General features: G+C 36.5%; 1 protein-coding gene across 15 annotated transcripts in view; it reads left to right on the forward strand.

Moving 5' to 3' along the window:
- EMSY (EMSY transcriptional repressor, BRCA2 interacting) overlaps positions 1-22,597 on the forward strand; it is a 107,665-nt gene that overhangs the window by 48,749 nt on the left and 36,319 nt on the right. For all 15 annotated transcript variants that reach the window (XM_023538900.2, XM_010599564.3, XM_010599566.3 and 12 more), the window contains 2 exons: positions 17,553-17,807; positions 22,443-22,592. In XM_023538900.2, the coding sequence (XP_023394668.1) occupies positions 17,553-17,807; positions 22,443-22,592 (405 nt within the window). The remainder of the gene's footprint in view (positions 1-17,552; positions 17,808-22,442; positions 22,593-22,597) is intronic.

Consider the following 22,597-nt stretch of genomic DNA (forward strand, 5'->3'; position numbering starts at 1 on the left):
GATTTCTTTTCCCTGGTTTTTCTGTTATTGATTTCTATTTTTATGGTCTTCTTGTCAGAGAAGATGCTTTGTAATAGTCCAATGTTTTGGATTCTGCTAAGGCTTGCTTTATGACCTAATATGTGGTCTATTCTAGAGGATGTTCCACGTGCATTAGAAAAGAAAGTATACTTGGCTACCGTTGGGTGGAGTGTTCTGTATATGTCTATGAGGTCAAGTTGGTTGATTGTGGCATTTAGATCTTCTGTGTCTTTATTGAACTTCTTTCTGGATGTCCTGTCTTTCACCAAAAGTGGTGCGTTGAAGTCTCCTACTATCATTGTGGAGCTGCCTGTCTCACTTTTCAATGCTGATTGAGTTTGTTTTATGTATCTTGCAGCCCTGTCATTGGGTACATAAATATTTAGTATAGTTATATCCTCGTGGTATATTGTCCCTTTAATCATTATATAGTGTCCTTCCTTATCCTTTATGATAAATTTAACTTTAAAGTCTTTTTTATCAGAAATTAATATTGCCACACCTGCTCTTTTTTGATTGTTGTTTGCTTGCTGTATTTTTTTCCATCCTTTGAGTTTTAGCTTGTTTGTGTCTCTAAGTCTAAGGTGTGTCTCCTGTTGGCAGCATATAGATGCATACTGTTTTTTAATCCATTCGGCCACTCTCTGTCTCTTTATTGGTGAGTTTAGTCCATTTACATTCAGTGTGATTATGGATAGGTATGAATTTAGTGCTATCATTTTGATGTCTTTTTCTGTGCGTTGTTGACAGTTTCTTTTTCCCACTTAATTTTTTATCCTGAGTAGATTATCGTTATATATTGTCTTTTCCTTGAATTCGTTGCCATTGATTTTTTTTCTATGGAGTCTCTATTTTTTCTTGTATTTTATTTTGATGTGTAGGATAGTTTGTCTCCTTTGTAGTTACCTTATTATTTATGCCTATTTTTCTGAATGTAAACCTGAGTTTTATTTCTTTGTACTGCCTTGTCTTCTCCATATGAAAGATCTGTGACTGCATTTCTTAATCCCTCTTTATTGTTTTAATGTTGTCTTCTTTTACATAATAACATCACTATTTCCCTGTTTTGAGTGTTTTTTTTTTAATCTTGATTTATGTTTGTGATTTTCCTGTCTGGGTTGACATCTGATTGCTCTGCCCAGTGTTCTCGTCTTGGGTTGATACCTGATATTATACCCAAAGAGCTCCCTTTAGTGTTTCTTGTAGTTTTGGTTTGGTTTTCACGAATTCCCTAATCTTCTGTTTATCTGGAAATGTCCTAATATCACCTTCATATCTGAGAGACCGTTTTGCTGGATATATGATTCTTGGCTGGCAATTTTTTTCCTTTCAGTTTTTTAAATAAGTCAGTCCATTGCCTTCTTGCCTTTGTAGTTTCTACTGAGTAGTCTGAGATTATTCTTACTGGCTCTCCTGTGTAGGTGACTTTTTGTTTATCCCTAGCTGCTCTTAAAATTCTCTCTTTATCTTTCGTTTTGGCAAGTTTGATTATAATATGTCTTGGTGACTTTCTTTTAAAATCCTTATGTGGAATTCCATGAGCATCTTGGATAGATATCTTCTCATCTTTCACGATATCAGGTAAGTTTTCTACCGACAAATCTTCAACAATTTTCTCTGCATTTTCTGTTATCCTTCCCTGTTCTGGTACTCCAATCACATGTAGATTATTTCTCTTGGTAGAGTCCCATATGATTCTTAAGGTTTCTTCATTTTTTTAAAAAATTATTTTATCTGATTTTTCTTCAAATATATTGGTTCCATGTGCTTTATCTTCAAGTTCAGAAATTCTGCCTTCTAGTTTCTCAATTCTGCTCCTCTGACTTTCTACTGAGTTGTGTAATTCTGTAATTTTATTGTTAACCTTCTGAATTTCTGATTGCTGTCCGCCTGTGGCTTTTTCCGGCTTATTAAATTTTTTATCATGTTCCAGAATAGCCTTTTTAATTTCTTCAAATGCTTTATCTCTGTGTTCCTTGGGAAACCCTGGTGGTGTAGTGGTTAAGTGCTACGGTTGCTAACCAAAGGATCGGCAGTTTGAATCTGCCAGGTGCTCCTTGGAAGCTCTACGGGGCAGTTCTGTCTTATAGGGTTGCTACGAGTCGGAATCGACTCAACAGCAGTGGGTTTGGTTTTTTTGGGTTTGGTGTGTTGCTTGGCTTGTTCTGCATATTGCCTGATCTCCTTCCCAGTTCCATTCCTGATGTCTTGATGAGTTCTGTATATTAATGTTTTGAATTCTGCATCTGGTAATTCCAAGACAGCACCTTCATCCAGAAGATCCTTTGATTCTTTGTTTTGAGAGCTTGTTGAGGTGATCATGGTCTGTTTCTGTATGTGACTTCTTATTGACTGTTTTTTCCAAGCCATCCATGAGTTATTGTATTAGTTTATTTTATGTTTGCTTACTATATTCTAGCTTCTTGCTTTGTTTTGTTTTGGTATGTCCAAATGGGTTACTTGAGTGAGCTAGCCTGATTATTTTCGCCTCTGAAGCTCTGACGTTCTGTCACCAGATGGCTAGAGCTGTTACCAGGTACATCACTCTGGGAGTCCGTTCACTTTTCTTGTGTGAATTCAGCTGAGGTGTGCAGGTAGCTGGTCATCTAGTGTGTGGTACAGGCTCTGTCCTACAGTCTTAGAGGGGCATGGGTGATTGGTGTAGGTACCAGTATCTGGTTGCAGCAGGGGGTCATGCTCTGAATGAGGCAGGGGGCTGAGAACTGTTCCTTGAATGTCTGTGAGGAAATTGCATCCCTGTGCTGTAGAGCATACAGGTGGGTGGGTCATGGGCACCCAGTGCTTTTGTTAGTGAGGACTGGGAGGTACCAGTTATCCTTGGTTCCCTGTCACCAGTGGCTGGGTGACCTGAGTGGAGCCACCAGTCCTTATGTCCCTGGTGTGGGTAGGTGAGGAGCCTATTTAATAGGCAAAATGGTGTCAAATATCAAACACCCACCATTTCACAGCACAGCTGAAACGGTTGCAGTCTGCCAACAAGGGCCTGTTCTCCTAAAATAAGCCCACATAGGTCCACGCAGGGGAGAAAGGTATTCAAAGTGCAGGGACCATTTATTCCTGGACAGCAGCCACTTGTGTCCTGGGCTCCCCGTTAGTGGAGCTGGCAAATTATCTTATCCCCCAATTGTGAATTTATTCCTACCCCAAGGCTGGGACAATGGCTCCAGGCGCTCAACACGGCCTATTTCAGGCCCAGGGAAATCAACAGCCACCGAAGCCGGCTTGGGGGCTGGGGGCACGGTAAAATATACACAAGTAATTATCTTTTGCTGAGATCGCTGTTCTTCTCTGGTTCCGGAGGTGTGAGTAGGCTGTGTGGCTGGCTGCTTCTTCCTGAGGCAGCTGTGGCTGAACGCTACCACCGGCCCGCCGCAGCCGCTCCCAGGAATGGTACCAGAGGGATCCCAGTGATTTAGGTCCGGTAACTCCTCTCCGTTTCTGAACCGTCTCTCCCTCTGCCTGCCGCTCAGCCCATTTTCTAACTTTTCCTTTGATGTTCAGGGCTCTTAGCTTGTCATAAATATAATAGTTTCAGTAGTGTTCTCGGGTCTTTGTTGTAAGAGGGATCGCAGGAAGCGTCTGGCTATTCTGCTGTCTTGGCCCTGTCTCCCTAAATTTTTTTACTTTGCTTATAATTGTGTAAAATATTTATAGTTCCAAAGTCAAATCTTCAAAACAACGTGTTCTGCAAAATCTGCATTTATCCATAAATCCTTCACTGTATTGTGTCCTTCTCTTATAAAAAAAACCAAAACCAATCTCATCGCCTTTGAGTCAGTTCTGACACATAGTGACCCTATAGGACAGAGCAGAACTGTCCCATAGGATTTTCAAGGAGTGGCTGGTGGATTTGAACTGTCGAGCCTGAGCTCTTAACCACTGCACCACCAGGGCTCCTCCCCCTTTTCTTTTCTTTAATAAGGCTTTTATTTATTATTACTTTTTTTAAACACATAAATAAATATGTAGGTTATATTTTTCCTCTTTCTTAGATGAAAGGTAGCATATTACGCACACTGTTAATGTTTCGAGAAGATCATTTTTAATTGAGTGGTTTTAAGTTTGATGCTGCTAATACCAAAAAAGATGTTAGTTAAAATGTGGTTTGTGTCTGTATAAAGTTATTCACTTATTTTTGGACATTCAGAGTATATCCAGTTTTGAATGTTATAGATTTAACTGTAGTAAACATCTTTGTGAATTTAATTGACCCTTGTTTTTAATTAGAACCAGCTCTCAGGAGCAGGATTACCAAATCACAGGGTTGAAATTTTTTGGTGGATTTTGCTAATGACATATTTTATCTCCCTGAAGTATACCATCTTTGAGTGTTTCACTAGTGTCTTGCCACTGTAAAGTTTTTGTGTTTACAAAAAAAAAAAGTGCTAATTCCTAGGATTCAAAACAAAACGCAGCTGAATGGCTTACTGTTTAATCAATCAAGTGTTTCAAATCTGTTTTTTAAAATTCTTTAGCGTCTGTGGGTATAAGACAAAATGCAGTGTAATGTTATTACATTTATGTATCTTTTATTCCCCTCCGCTTAAACACACGGCGTTTTTCTTTCTTCGTCTTTATTGAGGAATAATTCACATATAATTTGCCAATTTTAAGTAGACATTATGATGCTATTTTTTTCCGTCACCTACTGCTCCCCCTAACCTGAGGTAACCACCAGTCTTCTTTTGTATTGATGGATTTATCCATTCCAGATATTTCCTATAAGTGAGATTATATAATATTTGTCCTTTTGTGTCTGTCTTATTACACTTAGCATAATGTTTTTCAAGGTTCATCCATACATGGCGGCATGTATCAGAACTTCACTTTTCTTTATAGCTGAATAATACTACATTGTGTGTATATACCACAGTTTTTTTTTTTTTTTTTATAAACATGAGTTGTTTTCCACATTTTAGCTGTTGTAAAAAATGTTGTAATGTACGTTGATGTACATATGTCTTCTTGAGTAGCTGCTTTGGATTCTTTTGGTTATATACCTAGGAATGGAATTGCTGGGTCATGTGGTATTTCTATGTTTAACTTTTTTAGAAACCACCAAACTGTTTTCCATAGCAAATGCACCAGTTTACATTCCCCCCGGCAGCGTATGAGTGTTCTGATTTCTCCACAACCTCACAAATACTTGTTTTTGATAGTGGCCATCCTAGTGAGTATGAAGTGGTATCTCATTGTGGTTTTGGTCTGCATTTCACTAATGACTAATGATGTTGAGTATCCTTTCATGTACTTTTTAGCCATTTATATATCTTCTTTGGAGAAATGTCTATTTATGTCTTTTGCCCATTTTTTAAATTGGGTTGTTAGTCTTTTTATTATTGGGCTTTAAGGGTTCTTTATACATTTTGGGGCCCTGGTGGTGCAGTGGTTAAGTGTTAGCAGTTTGAATCCCCCAGCTGCTCCTTGGAAATCCTATGGGGTAGTTCTCCTCTGTCCCGTAGGGTCGCCATGAGTTGAAATCAAGTCGACGGCCACAGGGAATTTTTAAGTTCATACATTTTAGATATTAAACCCTTATCTGATATATGGTTAGCAAATATTCCCTCTCATTCTGTCGATTGTCTCTTCATTTTCTTAATAGTGTCCCTTGATGCAATGGAAAGTTTTTAATTTTGGTGTGGTCCAATTCATCATTTTTTTGTTGTTGTTTGTGTTTTATCGTTTATAAAGATTCATTGCCTAAAGAAAGGTCTTCAAGCTTTACCCCTATGTTTTCTTCTAAGTTTTATCATTTTGGCTCTTATATTTAAGTCATGCATTCATTTTGAATTAATTTTCGTATGTTGTGTGAGGTATGGGCCTAGCTTCATTCTTTTGCGTATTGAAACCCAATTGTCCCAGCATCATTTGTTGAAGAGGCTATTCTTTCCCCACTGAATGTATCTGGTACCCTTAACAAAAGTCAATTGGCCATAGATGTATGGGTTTATTTCTAGATTCTCAATTCTATTCCATTGTTCTGTATGTTTATCATTATACCAGTACCGTATTGTTTTAATTACTGTAGCTTTATAGTATATTTTGGGTACTATAATTCCTCTTACTTTGTTCTTCTTTTTCAAGATTGCTTGGGCTGTTATCAGGCCTGTTGCAATTCCGTATAAACTTGAGGATTGGTTTTCCATTTCTACAAAAAGCTGTTGGAATTTTGACGGGATTGCATTGAATCAATAGATTGCTTCAGGTGGTATTGACATCTTAACAGTATTAAGTCTTTCAGTCCATCAGCATGGAATGTCCTTCCATTTATTTAGATCTTCTTTAATTTCGTTCGTCAATGTTTTATAGTTTTCATTGTACAAATCTTTCACTTTCCTGGTTAAATTTACTCCTAGGTATTTTATTCTTTCAGATGCTATTTTAAAAGGAATGGTTTTCTTAATTTCCTTATCAAATTGTTCATTGCTGAGGTATAGAGACACAAATGATTTTTTTGTGTTGATCTTGAACCCTGCAACTTTGCTGAATTAATTAGTTTTTTTTTTTAGTAGCTTTCTTGTGGATTCTTGAGGATTTTCTAAATGTAGCATCATGTCATTTGCAAATAAAGGTAGTTTTACTTTTCTGATTTAGATCCCTTTTACTTATTTTCCTTTCCCAATTGCCCTGGCTAGGATTTCTGGTACAATGCTGAATAGCAGTGGCGAAAGCAGCATCTTCATCTTGTTCCTGATCTTAGGGGGAAAGCTTTCAGTCTTTCACCATTGAGTGTAATATTCTCTGTGTTTTTTTCATAAATACCTTTTATCATGGTGAAGAGTTTCCCTTCTGTGATGGTTAAGATTGTGTGTCAACTTGGCTTGGCTGTGATTCTCAGTGTTTATATGTGATCACACTTGTGATGGAATCTGCTGTGAGTAGCCAATCAGTTGAAGGGGAGTGTGGCCTGCATCTGAATATAAGCAGATGTTCTGGCTTTTTGCTTGCTCTGGATCGTGCGGCTGCCTCCTGTTCGTCTGACCTCTGATTCTTGGGACATGAGCTGTCAGCTTATCTGCCGATCTTAGGATTCGTCGATATTCACACCCTGTGTGTGGGAACCCTGTCCTCCAACCTGCTGATCTTGGATTCGCCAGCCCCTGCAGCTACATGAATAAGTAGAAGCCTTGCGGTCTTGCCTGCCAAACTTGGGATTCGTTGATCTTCACAGTCTGTGAGCAAGAGCCCTGCTCTCTGACCTGCCAGTGTTGGGTTCACCAGCCTACGTGAATCGAGAGAAGCCTCTATCCTGATCCACAGACTTGGGATGTTCCAGCCTCTACAATCTTATGAGCCGTTTCCTTGATATAAATCTCTCTATACATGTGTTTATACACTTTACTGGTTTTGCTTGTCTAGAGAACCCAGCCTAAGACACTTTCTATCCCTAGTTTGCTGAGTTTTTAATCATGAAAGGGTGTTCAGATTTGTCAAATCCCTTTTTCTGTGTCAATTGAAATGATCATGTGTTTTTTTTCCCCTTCATTCTATTAATGTGATCTATTGCATTGATTGATTTTCTTACATTGAACCAACCTTGCGTTCCTGGAATAAATTTCATTTGGTTGTTTTATATAACTCTTTTAATATGTTATTGGATTCAGTTTGCTGGAATTTTATTGAGGATTTTTCCATCTATGTCATAAGGGGTATTGATCTAGAGTTTTCGTACAGTGTCTTTATCTGGGCTTAGTATCAGAGTAATGCAGGTCTCATAAAATGAGTTAGTCAATTTTCCATCTTCTATTTTTTGGGAAGAGTTTGAGTAGAATTGGTGCTAATTTTTTAAATATTCAGTAGAATTCACTAGTGAAGCCGTCTTATTCTGACTTTCCTTGTTGGAAGGTTTTTTTTTTTTTTTTTTTCCATTATTGTACTTGAGATGAAGGTTTACAGAACAAACTAGCTTCTCATTAAACAGTTAGTATACATATTGTTTTGTGACATTGTTTACCAATCTCATGACATGTCAACACTCTCCCTTCTCAACTTTGGTTCCCTATTACCAGCTTTCCTGTCCCCTTCTGCCTTCTCATCCTTGCCCTTGGGCTGTTGTGCCCCTTTAGTCTTGTTTTGTTTTATGGGCCTGTCTAATCTTTGGATGAAGGGTGAACCTCAGGAATGACTTTAATACTGAGTTAAAAGGGTGTCTCGAGGTCCATACGCTTGGGGTTTTTCCAGTCTCTGTTAGGCTAGTAAGTCTGGTCTTTTTTTGTGAGTTAGAATTTTGTTCTGTTTTTCTCCAACGCTGTCCAGGACCCTCTATTGTGATCCCTGTCAGAGCAGTCGGTGGTGGTACCCAGGTACTATCTAGTTGTATGGGACTCAGTCTAGTGGAGGCTGTGGTAGTTGTGGTCCATTAGTCCTTTGGACTAATCTTTCCCTCGTGTCTTTGGTTTTCTTCATTCTCCCTTGCTTCCAAAGGGATGAGACCAGAGGAGTGTCTTAGATGGCCACTCACAGGCTTTTAAGACCCCAGGCACTACTCACCAAAGTAGAATATAGAACGTTTTCTTTATAGACTTATGTTATGCGAGTTGAGCTAGATGTTCCCCGAGGTCATGGTCCCCACAGCCCTCGGCCCAGCAATTTGGTCCCTCAGGGAGTTTGGATGTGTCTGTGGAGCTTCTTTGACCCTGCCCTGGATAAGTTGTGCTGGCTTCCCCAGTATTGTGTACTGTCTTACCCTTCACCAAAGTTATCAGTTATCTATTGTCTATTTAGTGTTTTTCCATCCCCACCCATCCCCTCTCTTGTAACCATCAAAGATTATTCCTTTTTGTATGTAAAGCTTTTCATTAATTTTTATAGTATTGGTCTCATACAGTATTTGTCCTTTTGTGATTGTAATGCCTTCCAGATTCATCCATGTCCTGAGATGCTTCACAGATTGGTCATTGTTCTTTTTTATTGCATAGTACTCCATTGTGTATATGTACCATTGTTTGTTTATCCATTCCTCTGTTGACAGACATCTAGGTTGTTTCCATCTTTTTGCGATTGTAAACAATGCTGCAGTGAACATGGGTGTGCATATGTCTATTCACGTGATGACTCTTATTTCTCTAGGATATAGTTCTAGGAGTGGAATTGCTGGATCATATGGTATTTCTGTTTCTAGCTAAGGAAGTGTTGTATCATTGTCCAAAATGGTTGTATCATTTTGCATTCCCACCAGCAGCACATAAGATTTCCAGTCTCCCCACAGCCTTTCCAACATGTATTATTTTCTGGTGTTTTTGATTCGTGCCAGTAATGCCGGGGTGAGATGGCATCTCGTTGTGGTTTTGATTTGCATTTCTCTAATGGCTCATGATTCGGAGCATTTCCTCATGTGTCTTTTAGCCACTTGAATGTGTTCTTTGGTGAAGTGTCTGCTCATTTCCTTTGCCCACCTTTTTAATTGGATTATTTGTCTTTTTGTTGTAGAGGCGTTGGATTTTCCTGTAGGTTTTAGGGATTAAATGTTTGTCAGATTTGTCATAGCCAAAAATTTTTTCCCAGTCTGTAGGTTCTCTTTTTACTCTTTTTGGTGAAGTCTTTTGATGAGCTTAAGTGTTTAGTTTTTAGAAGATCCCAGTTATCTAGCTTATCTTCTGAAGTTTGTGTGTTGTTCGTTAGTAGTAGTTTGTGTCCTGTTACAGCCGTGTATTAAGGCCTCTAGCACTGACCCTGTTTTTTGTTCTATGATCTTTATAGTTTTTGATTTTATATTTAAGCCTTTGATCATTTTGATTTAGTTTGTGTGTATGGTGTGAGGTATGGGCCCTGTTTCATTTTTTTGCAGATGGACATCCAGATTTGTCAGCACCATTTGTTAAGAAGACTGTCTTTTCCCCATTTGATGGACTTTGGGCCCTTGTCAAAGATCAGGTGACCATAGGTGGATGGATTTACATCTGGGTTCTCAGTTCGGTCCCATTGGTCAGTGTATCTCTTGTTGTACCAGTATTAGGCTGTTTTGACTACCATAGCCGTATAGTACGTTCTGAGGTCAAGTAGAGTGAGTGCTCCTACTTTATTCTTCTTTTTCAACAGTGTTTTACTTATCCAGGGCTCCTTCCTTTTCCATATAAAGTTAATGATTAGTTTTTCCATCTCTTTAAAGAATGTTGTTTGGATTGGGATTGCATAGTATTTGTAAATTGCTTTGAGTAGAATTGTCATTTTCACAATGTTGAGCCTACCTATCCATGAGCGTGGTATGTTTTTCCACTTAAGTAATCATTTTTGTTTCCTTGCAGTAGTGTTTTGTAGTTTTCTTTGAATAGGTCTTTTACATCCCTGGTGAGATTTATTCCTAAATATTTAGTTTTTTTTTAGGGGCTATTAATTTTTTTTTTTTTTTTATAAATGGTATTGTTTTCTTGATTTCCTTTTCATAGTTCTCTTTATTGGTGTATAGGAATTCAACTGATTTTTGTATGTTTATCTTGTATCCTGTTACTCTGCTGAATCTTTCTATTAGTTCCAGTAGTTTTCTTGTGGAGTCCTGCGTTTTCTATGTATAATGTCATTTGCAAATAGGGACAGTTTAACATCTTCATTACCAACTTGGATTCCATTTGTTTCTTTTTCTTGCCATATTGCTCTAGCTAAGACTTCCAGCACAATGTTAAATAAGAATGGTGATAAAGGGCATCCTTGTCTTGTTCCTGTTCTCAGCCTCTCTTCATTAAGAATGATGTTGGCTATTGGTTTTGTATAGATGCCCTTTGTTATGTTGGGGAATTTCCCTTCTATACTTATTGAGAGTTTTTATCAGGAATGTGTGCTGGAGTTTGAGTGCCTTTTCTGCATCAGTCTAGATGATCATGTGATTCTTTTATTTATGTGGTGGATTACATTGATTTTCTAATGTTGAACCATCCTTGCATACCTGGTATGAGTCCTACTTGGTTGTAGTGTATTATTTTTTTGATGATGCTGAATTCTATTGGCTAGAATTTTGTTGAGAATTTTTGCATCTATATTCATGAAGGATATTGGTCTGTAATTTTCTTTTTTTGAGGTGTCTTTGCCTGGTTTTGATATCAGGATTATGCTAGCTTCATAGAATGAATTTGGAAGTATTGCTTCCTTTTCTGTGCCCTGAAATAGTTTGAGTAGTAGTAGTGTAAGCTTTTCTCTGAATGTTTGGTAGAATTCTCCAGTGAAGCCATCTGGGCCAGGGCTTTTTGGGGGGGAAGTTTTTTTTTTATTACCTTTTCATTCTTTTCTCTTGTTATGGATCTGTTCAAATTTTCAACATTATTTTGTGTTAGCTTGGGTAGGTAGTGTGTTTCTAGAAATTTATCCATTTCCGCTAGGTTTTCAAATTTGTTGGAGTATAGTTTTTCATAGTACTGTTATCCTTTTTATTTTAGTTGGGTCTGTTGTAATATCCTCCATTTCATCTCTTATTTGGGTTATTTGCGTCCTCTTCTGTTTTTCTTTTGTCAATTTGACCAGTGGTTTGTCGATTTTTTTGATTGTTTCAAAGAACCAACTTTAGGTTTTGTAGATTCTTCCTCTATTTCATTTATTTCTGCTCTGATCTTTATTATTTCCTTTCTTCTAGTGGCTGTGAGCTTCTTTTGCCGCTCTCTATTTGTTCGAGTTGTATAGCTAACATTTTGATTGTGTCCCTTTCTTTTTTGATGTGTGCATCTATTGCTATAAATTGACCTCTGAGCGCTGCCTTTGCTGCTTCCCAGTGGTTTTGGTATGATGTGTTTTCATTCTCATTTGATTCTAGGAATTTTTTTATTCCATCTCTGGTTTCTTCTATTACCCAGTGGTTTTTAAGCAGGGTGTTATTCATTTTCCATGTAATCGATCTTTTTCTTTTTTCCGTAGTCTTTCTGTCGTTAATTTGTACTTTGATGGCATTGTGGTCAAAGAAGATACTTTGTATTATCTCAGTGTTTTGGCTTTTGCTGAAGGTTGCTTTGTGGCCTAAGATGTGGTCTGTCCTGGAGAACGTTCCATGTGCATTGGAAAAGAATGTGTACTTTGCAGCTGTTGGGCAGAGTGTTCTATATATGCCTGTGAAGTTAAGTTGGCAGATTGTGTCCTTTAGATCTTATGTATCTTTGTTGAGTTTCTTTCTAGATGTTCTGCCCTTTACTGAGAGTGGTGTGTTGGAGTCTCCTACTGTTTATTGTGGAAATGTCAATTTCTCTTTTCAGTGCTGTTAGGGTTTTTTTTTTTTTTTAAATGTATTTTGGAGCCCTGTCATTGGGTGCGTAGATATTTATTATGGTTATGTCTTCATGATGGATCATCCGTTTAATGATTATATAGTGCCCTCCTTTGTCTTTTATGGTAGATTTTGTTGTAAGTCTATTTCATCTGAGATTAGTTTTTCCACTCCTGCTTTTTTTTGGTAGCTGTTTGCTTGATATATTTTTTTCCATCTTTTGGTTTTTAATAAATTTATGTCTTGGTTTCTAAGGTGTGTCTCTTCTAAAGAGCATACTGATGGATCCTATTTTTTTAATCCATTCTGTTCCTCTCCATGTCTTTAGGGGTGCATTTAGGCCATTTGTGTTCGGTGTAATTATTGATAGGTACGAGTTTATTGCTATCATTTTGTAGTGCTTTATTTGTGGTGCTGACCTTTTCTTTGTTCCTCTTACTCTCCTGTGTGAATTCTTTTTGTTTTTGATTTTTTTTTCATTTCTTTTGTTTTCATAGATTTTTTGCTTACTGAGACTTTGTTTTTCTTCTTCATTTTGACGAGTAGGTTTGTTAACTTTCTTTGTGGTTACCTTGAAATTTACCCTTCTCTTCCTAGATTTGAACCAGTCTATTATTACTTGGTATCACCTTGCTTTCCTCTCCGTTAGAAAGTTGTATACTTATACCATTTATTGCCTCTTTTATTGATCTGATGTTGTTGTCATTTATAGATTAACTTGTCTGGTTCACTGTTGTAAACCTTTTGGTTTTGAATAGTCCTTGAGAGTTCATTTCCTAGGCTGGTATCTGTCTGGTATGATCTTGCCTCCAAGATTCAGGCTGTGGTCTGATGTTGTTTGTTCTGAACCGAAGGACTCCTTTTAATAATTCTTTTAAGTTTGGTTTGGTTTTTACATATACCCTCAATTTCTGTTAATCCAGAAATGTCCTAATTTCACCATCATATTTGAATGAGAGTTTTGCAGGATATATTACTCTTGGTTGACAGTTTTTTTCTTTCAAGGTTTTATATATTGCTCTCTTGCCTGCATAGTTTCTGCCAGATACTCAGAGCTTAGACTTATTGTTTCCCTTCTGTATGTGACTTTTTGTTTTTCTCGAGCTGCTCTCAGGATTCTTTGTCTTTGGTTTTAGCAAGTATGACTGATATGGATTTGTCGTAGTCAAATTTTTTTTCCCAGTCTGTAGGTTCTCTTTTTACTCTTTTGGTCAACTCTTTTGATGAGCATAATCGTTTAATTTTTAGAATATCCCAGTTATCTTGTCTTCTAAAATTCATGTGTTACTTATGGTTTGTATCCTATTTATGCTGTGTTTTATAGCATCTAACGTTGACCCTATTTTTCCTTCTATGATCTTTATAGTTCTTGGTTTTATATTTAGATCTTTGATCCATTTTGAATTAGTTTTTGTGTGTGGTGTCTGGTATGGTTCCTGTTTCATTTTTTTGCAGATGGACATCCAGTGTTGCCAGTACCATTTGTTAAAAAGACTGACATTTCCGCATTTGATATATTTCGAGCCCTTGTTGAAGATCACATGACCATAGGTGGATGGATTTACATCTGGGTTCTCAATTCTGTTCCATTGGTCAATGAACCTTTCGTTATACCAGTAGCAGGCTGTTTTGACTACCGTAGCTGTACGGTAGGTTCTGAGGTCAGATAGTGTGAGTCCTCTTTATTCTTCTTTTTCAATAGTGTTTTACTTATCCAGGGTTTCTTCTCTTTCCATATAGTTATTGATTTCCATCTCTTTAATGAATGTTGTTGGTATTTGGATTGGGATTGCATTATATATGTAAATTGCTTTGGGTAGAATTGTCATTTTCACAATGTTGAGTCTACCAATCCATGAGCATGGTATGTTTTTTCCATTTATGTAGATCATTTTTGGTTTCTTGCAGTAGTGTTCTGTAGTTTTCTTTGTATAGGTCTTTTACATCCCTGGTTAGATTTATTCCTAAGTATTTTGTTTTTTTAGGGGCTGTTATAAATGGTATTGTTTTCCTGATTTCCTTTTCAAAGTTCTCTTTATTGATGTATAGGAATCCCATTGATATTTGTGTGTGTACCTTGTATCCTGCCACTCTGCTGAATCTTTGTTAGTTCCAGTAGTTTTCTTGTGGAGTCTTTTGGGAACAAAAAAAAGCCTGTTTATTACCAGAACTTCTGTAGCCTGACTGCTCAATCTTTTGGCCATGAATTGCATAAACCACCTGCCCTATAGCTTACATTTCTGAGAAATAGTTACTGTTTTCTTCTTGGAATCTTTTGGGTTTTCTATGTATAGTATCGTATTACCTGCAAATAGGAATGTTGAAAGAAGTTTGATTATTGTTTCTATCTTCCCTTGTTACAGATCTGTTAAGGCTCTCTATTTCTTCTTGAGTCAATTTAGGTAGTTTGTATGTCTCTCAGAATTTATCTGTTTTATATAGCTTATTGGAAATGCTATGAGTCGGAATCGACTCGACGGCAGTGGGCTTGGTTTGGTTTTTGGTTTATTGGAAACCCTGGTGGTGTAGTGGTTAAGTGCTATGGCTGCTGACCAAAGGGTCAGCGGGTCAAATCTGCCAGGCGCTCCTTGGAAACTCTATGGGGCAGATCCACCCTGTACTATAGGGTTGCTATGAAGTCGGAATCAACTTGACGGCACTGGGTTTGTTTTTTTTGGTATCTTGTTTATTGTCATACAATTGTTCATAGCATTCTCTTATAATCTTTTAAATTTCTGCAGAGTCAGCAGTAATATTGCTGCTTTTATTCCTGATTTTAGTTACTAGTATCTTTTTTTCTTTATCAGTGGAGCTAGAAGTTTGTCAGTTTTCTTGATCTTTTCAAAAATTCAGCTTCTTTTTTTTTTTTTTTTTAATTCTCTTTTGTTTCTTATTTCATTTATCTCTGTTGTAATCTTAATTGTCTTCTAGTTTCTTTGGGCTTCCTTTGTTTCTTCCCTCTCTAATTTCTAAAGGTGTAAAGTTAGGTTATTGATTTGGGTTCTTTGTTCTCCTTCAGTGTAGGTGTTTATAGTTATAAATCTCCTTCTCAGTACTGCCTTTGCTGCATCTCATAGGTTTTGGTATGTTGTGCTTTCATTTTTATTTGTATTTTCTGATTTGCATTATGATTTCTTCTTTTACCCCATTGGTTGTTTAATAGTGTTTTGTTTAATTTCCACGTTTTTGTGGAATTTCCAGTTTTCCTCTTATTATTGATTTCTGGTTTTATTCCACTATGGTCAGAGAAAATACTTCATATGAGTATAATTTTTTTTAGAATTTGAGGCTTATTTTGTGACCTAACATATGGTCTGTCTTGGAGAATGATCCATTTACTTTGGGGAAGAATATATATCCTACTGTAGTAGGGTAGTAGGGTAGGGTAAAGTATTCTATAAATATCTATTAGGTCTAGTAGGTTTATAGTGTTGTCAAGATCCTTTATTATCTTGCTTATCTTCTGTCTGGATGGTTCTATCCATTATTGAAAGCTTTGCGTTGAAGCCACCAATTATCATCATAGAACTGTCTATTTCTCCCTTCAGTTCTGTCCGTGTTGGCGTCACATATTTTGAGCTATTTTGAGCTCTGCTATTAAGTGCATGAATATTTTTAATTGCTATCTCTTCTTGATGAATTGATCCTTTTCTCATTGTATAATATTCTTTATCTCTCATAACAGTTTTTCACTTATTTTATCTGATTCATATAGCTACCCTGACTCTTTTGGTTTCTGTTTATGTAGAATATTTTTTCCAACTTTTCACTTAAACCCTGTCTGTATCTTTTGATTTAAAATGGGTCTCTTGTAGACAACATATAGGTGGGTTGTGTTTTCTTACCCATTCTGCTAATCAGTGCCTTTTGATTGGCGAGTTCAGTCCAGTTGTAATTAATTTCTGATGAAGAAGGACTTACTTCTGCCATTTTCCTATTTGTTTTCTGCATGTCTTACACCTTTTTTGTCCCTTATTTAATCAAATTCTTCCTTGTTTTGTTTAGTTGATTTTTTTTATGCTGAATCATTTTGATTCCCTTCTCATTTGCTATTCTGTACATTTTTTAAAGAAGTTTTCTTAGTGTGTACCATGGAGATTACCTTTACCGTCCTAAATTTATAAAAATCTGCAGGCAATTCCTATTGTGCCTTTTGTCTCCTCTCTAAATGTCCCTCAGTCTTTGATCTTACCTCATCCACACAGTAATCTTTAGAGATTTGTAGGAAAAATTCAACAAATGAGGAAGCTGAAGCCCAGAGAGCCAGAGTGACTTCTCAAGGTTTTTTCCATCTTCATCATTCTCCAAAGACATTTTGCTTGAGGATATGATATTAGTATTATTTAAAAAAAATTTTGTAATGCAAGATAATTGTCATGGGGTGTGGTGGAGGAAGATGTGAAATAATATGCTGTAGGTATTTGTTAATTATGTTATTTATCAGTTTCCTTTCATTGTTTCAACAGTGCTCAAAAAATTCATATAGTGAATTATATTCCAGGTTCTTTCTGTTAGATATATTAATTTATTGACAGATAATAGACCTGTTGGATAGTTGATGAACTGTAAGAAGATTACAGATGAAAAATCTGTGAGAGACGGAAGAATTTCTCTGAAGCTCATGCATCTTTAGTGAAAGTTACTAGTACTCCTTACTTATGCATGCTTGTGTATTAATGTTGCACAGAAAAAAAGTCTTGAAACCTTATATCGAGATTTTTTTTTGCTATGGATATATTGTTATGTCCATTAACATACATTTCACATAATTATTTAACAACTCAGTTTGAGTTCACATGAAATGACTTTAACCTGTGGATTATTGGCAGTGAGATAGAGAAAAGCTACCTTGTCATGCTAAAGATTTCAAAAGGTGAGTTGTTTTATCTGGTGCCATGTTTAAATTGGCTGATTAGAACCTGAAAAGTGGTATTTAAAAAAATATATTACAAATAAGATTTAGAACTCAATTAGCCTGTTTGGTTTATATTATTGACATTGAGAACCTGCATTTTCTAACAGAAAGTCTATTGGGAAACAAATTTGTGAATATCCTGCCTGATAGTTTGTTTCTTTTAGTTTAGGTCTTTATCAAGGGAAAATCAGTTAATTTTTTTGAGTCTGGGAGCAATAAGGCCTCCTTTGCGAGTTTGAGGACTAGATATCAAATATATAAAGAACCACTCATTATGTCTGGCACTTGCTAGGTGCTCAAAAGTCGTAGTTTTTATTGATTTATTTAGCTTTTAAGCAATTATCTACTACAGTAACCAGAAGTAACTTTAATTGTACATTACTCCTAAGTTCTCTTTCCCTTACTCTTCTACAGGTGTGTCTACATCAGCAATCAAAATGGCCTCAACCAGACTTCCTTCCCCCAAAAGCTTAGTGAGTGCACCAACTCAGATTCTTGCTCAGTTCCCTAAACAGCATCAACAGTCTCCTAAGCAGCAGTTACATCAAGTGCCGCAACAGACACAGCAGCAGGTGGCCCAACCTTCTCCAGTATCTCATCAGCAACAGCCTCAGCAGTCTCCTTTGCCACCTGGTATCAAGCCCACCATCCAAATCAAACAGGAGTCAGGTAACTGGAAAGTGTTTACAAGACATAGTCATCCTTCCCCAATTGACAGTTCCCTGAAGACTGCTAATCTGTATGGATTTACTTCCATATATATTTCCTCAAGCACCAAAGTTTTAGTTCCAAAATATAATTTGAGACTCTCTTGTTGGAAATACTTGTATGTAGGGAGAACTAGGGCTTGGGAATAGAAAAGGAAGAAAAGCAGCTTGCAGAACAGGAAGAGTTTTTTCCAGTGAAGTCTCAGGAGGGATAAAGGAAGTCCATAAAATAAACCCAAATTTTAGAACCATCCTCCAAGACATAATTGGGGTTATGGAAAGTGTGCGGTGGAAAAATTGGTCTGGAGAGCCTTTTGTTAGAGGGCTAATATTATGAGCTTGGTATAAAGTTGTCAATTTAGCAGTTTATTTAGCATCTCCAGCACAGTGGGGACTCAGAGGTGGGAGTTGTTTCTGTAAGTCATAAAATCCTAAGGGTATTGAGTAGAAAGGCAGGTAGAATAGAAGTTCAGACACAGGAAAATTAAGAAGTCTCTTAACATGCTCAGCATCTTTAAGAAAATACAACGAATTTTTAATCATCTCATTGCAACAGCAGGAGTGGGAGATCCTGAAAAGTTTCTAGTAAGGAGGGTATAATAAATTACATTAATTCCACAAAATTTATTATGGCTAATATAAGCCATGTGACATAACCTGTTGTATTATTTGGATTCTATGTTTCAGAGTACTGGGTTTTCAGAAATCTCACCATCATAGTTAGGGAAGGAATATGTGTAACAAAATGACAGTAATAGGGCTGGATTTTATTCACTAGTGTAGATTTTGATAAAGTTCAATTTATCAATTTTTCCTGTTATGAAAAATGCTTTTGGTGTCAACTATAAGCCTAGCCCTGGGTATTGAAATTTTTTCCTACATTCTTTTCTCTAAGTTTTATAGTTTTACGTTTAAGTCTGTGTCCTATTTTGAGTTAATTTTATATAAGGTATGAGGTTTAGGGGCTCATTTTCTTATGTATTGATGTCAGATGGCTTCATCACCGTTTATTGAAAAGGCCATCCTTCCTCTGTTGAATTGCTTTTGCATCTTTGTCAAAAATCAGTTGGGAATATTTGTGTGGGTCTGTTTCTGGGTTCTGTAGTCTATTCCATTGTTCTATTTGTCTGTCCCTCTGTTAATACCACAATGTCTTGATTACTGTAGCTATACAGGTAGTCCCCATTTATGATGTATTCGAGTAACAACGAACCATACTTCCAACCACCTGGTTTTTTTTTTTTGGACATCTTTTCATTAGTAATATGTACTACATAGTGTTGTAGCATGTGATTTGCAGATGTTATCATTCTCAGATGTTCACTTGCAAATGTTCAATTTTATCATTTATTTTTCAAAACACTGTCGTATAGCAGACTATGTCCTGGTCTACAGTGAAGGTGGTGTTGGGAGTCATAATGGATAGAAAGTTGCACAGTGTTCAACTCTAATGACAGTTGATCTGCTCACGTGCCTGATAGTTGTAATGACTCCAACTTCATTGTTACAAGGATTTATAAAGATACTGATAATAAAAGGTAATAATAAGTGAAAACTAAAAAAAAAAAAAGAGATATTTGATTTACTTCAGAACCGACTTACAATGAAGTCGTTGGAATGGAACCCCACCATAAGTCAGGGACTACCTGTATACCCATTAAAAACCATTGCCATCGAGTCAATTCATAGTAAGCCTTAATATTGGGTAGAGTTAATTCTTTTTCAAAATTATTTTAGCTATTCTAGTTCTGTTGCCGTTCCATATAAATTTAAGAATAAGCTTGTATATGTCTACTAAAACCTTGATAGGATTTTCCTAGAAATTACATTAAACCTATAGATCAATTTGAGAATTGACATTTTTATTGTTAGAGTCTTCTAATACATTTATTTAAGTCTGTTTTGATTTCTTTTATCAGTGTCTTATAATTTTCAGCATACAAGTCTTAACACATGTTTTGTTAGGTTTATACCTAAGTATTTCATTTTCCTGGAGTGATTGTAAGTGGTATTGTGATTTTAATATCAGTTTCCACATGTTCCCTGTTAGTATACAGAAATAGTGTTAATCATATATTCTTTGACCTTGCCGAACTTACTTTATTAGTTCTATAAGTATTTTCATAGATTCGTTAGGATTTTCTGCATTGACAATACATCATCTCTAAATAGGGACAGTTTTACCTCTTCCTTTCCAATCTGCATCCCTTCTGTTTCCCCAATCCCCCCCTTTTTTCCCCCTTTTGACCCAGGTGAATGTTCTGTGACACTTGAAAAATGTCTATCTTGCTGTTGTTGGGTGGAATATTCTATATATATCAATTAGATCCTGTTGGTTGATTGTGTTGTTCATTTTTTTCTATATCCTTGCTGCCTAGTAGTTCTCTGAGTTGATAAGATTGGGATGTTGAAGTCCCCAACTCTAATTGTTGGATTTCAACACCCTAAAAACAGCTCTCAGTTTTTGTTTCATGTATTTTGAGACATCTATCATTTGGTGCCTACATATTTAGAAATGTTATGTCTTCCTGGTAGAGTGGTCCTTTTATCATTATGTTCTGAACTCAGGAGGGCTCCTTCCAGTTTGCCTTATTTCCTTGCTACAAAGTCTAGACTGTTCCTCATTAAATCCGCAAATCTTCTCCCATTGCCTTCCAGCGCTCTTCTGTTCTTGAGAATGCCCTTAGTGTTCTGTTGTAAATGAAGTCAATTTCTTTGGGAGCTGTGGGTGGAGAAAATGGCAAGCTTCTCTCTGAATGAAACCTTCACTCTAGGATTTGAGCATTTTTCTGGATTGGGGCCAGTAGCCTGAGGTCCTCTTGGTTTGCCTCTTCTTCCATGGAGCCATTGCCCTTTGAGCTGGGGCAAAGTTGTCAAGACTTCAGTATTCTCGTTGGTGGCATACCCAAGTTACAGCCTCCATTCCATGAATGGGGGCTGAATGGAAGAGGGAAACCCCTACCTCTCAGATATACCCCCCTAGGACTTAGCCTCAGCAACAGGTAGCATGAAGCAAGATGAGAAATGCTGAAGTCCTGTTGCTCCTGGGGAAAAACCCCTCTGATTGGGACCCTGCCAAGTGTTTGGTAAAGTACTACCAAAAATTTCCTTCCTCAGTTACCAATTACTAGTAGTTAGCATCAGAAGTTTTCTTTTAAATTAACATTTTACATTTGGGAAGTCAATGTAACAAATATAACATTGTAAATAAAATGTTTGAAAATGCTTAGAAAAAAATCTATAACATCAGCACTCTTAACACTTGCTTTTGCACACTGGGATCCTGTATTCTTGACTCTGGAGCATAATCTTCACCTCCGTGACCTGGGAGAGGAGAGTGAAAGGTCTTGGTTTCAAGCACTACAGTCTTTGACTTACTGAATTTTCATAGATTTTCTTTAATAGATAATTCATTTGCTGTTTGCCCTTGAGTCACAGAGATTAAGTAACTTGCCTAATTATGTCATAATTTTAATTTTTTTTATTGGTTATTAGAAGTTTAACGTTGTATAAGACTATTAAGTAAATGGAAACCCTGGTGACATAGTAGTTAAGTGTTCGGCTGCTGACCAAAAAGGTCAGCAGTTCGAATCCATGACACACCCCTTGGAAACCCAATGAGGCAGTTATACTCTGTCCTATAGGGCCACTATGAGTCGGAATCGACTCGATGATAATGGGTATGGGTTTTTTTTTTTAATTAAGTAAATAGATTTGTCTTCTTCCTAATGTCTCAATCTAAGTCACTGTCCAAAAATGTCATATAATTCTCAGTTTTCCATAGCAACGTATTCTATCCCATGAATTATTTCAGTGAAATTAGCGGAAGGAAAAGTGTTACCGAAAATTTTCTTCCTTAATTACCAATTATTAATACGTAAATTCGTAGTTAGCATAAAATATTTAAACTTAGTATTTGGAAAGTCAATGTAACAAATATACCATTTTAGATAAAAATTTTGAAAATGTGGAAAAAAAAAAAGCACCCTAACACTTTTATTGTTGCACATTGCTGTGAAGTTCTTGTCCACTTGCATATTTTATGTAGGTACAGTTACAATGTATCCTTTATTTTGTATTCTGTATTTGACAAAGTGAGCTTTCAAAAGTATTTTTTAAAGGAAGCAACTTAAAGATTCAAAAAGAAAATGTTTTTGCTCTTTATAATTTTCAACAGCTTTTATAATTTAAGAGACTATGGAAAATACATTAACTTTTGTTTTTAACTTCTTATCCTTGTCCTTTCATCCCAAGTACTTGCATGGGGCAGATAATTGATTTGCCTATAAAAGTTCAGGTCTAATGGCTACCTTTAGGTTTTATTTGACTTGAAATCTCTTGTATGACCCAATCATAGACAAAGGAAAAAAAAAAGGTTTCCCTTTAAGAACTTTGTTAATAGGTTGTGTAATATTGAGAGCAATTAGGAAACACAGGGATTTGAGGAAAAAAAGGTTAAAGAGTTTTATGTGTATGAAAAAAGCCTCTGTTTAGGTAAGACTGAGTAAATGTATAAGACTACTGCCCTCTTGGGTTGGTATAAGAGACAAGTTTTTAAAAATAATTTGTACTGAGATTTATCTTTCTTCTTTCAAAGGTGTTAAAATCATCACACAACAGGTTCAACCAAGTAAAATCTTACCCAAACCAGTGACAGCAACTCTGCCCACCAGTAGTAATTCCCCTATAATGGTGGTTAGCAGTAATGGTGCAATTATGACAACTAAACTGGTAACCACTCCTACTGGTAAG

The sequence above is a fragment of the Loxodonta africana genome, chromosome 7 (genome assembly GCF_030014295.1).
Source record: "Loxodonta africana isolate mLoxAfr1 chromosome 7, mLoxAfr1.hap2, whole genome shotgun sequence".
In the NCBI taxonomy this organism is placed as follows: Eukaryota; Metazoa; Chordata; class Mammalia; order Proboscidea; family Elephantidae; genus Loxodonta; species Loxodonta africana.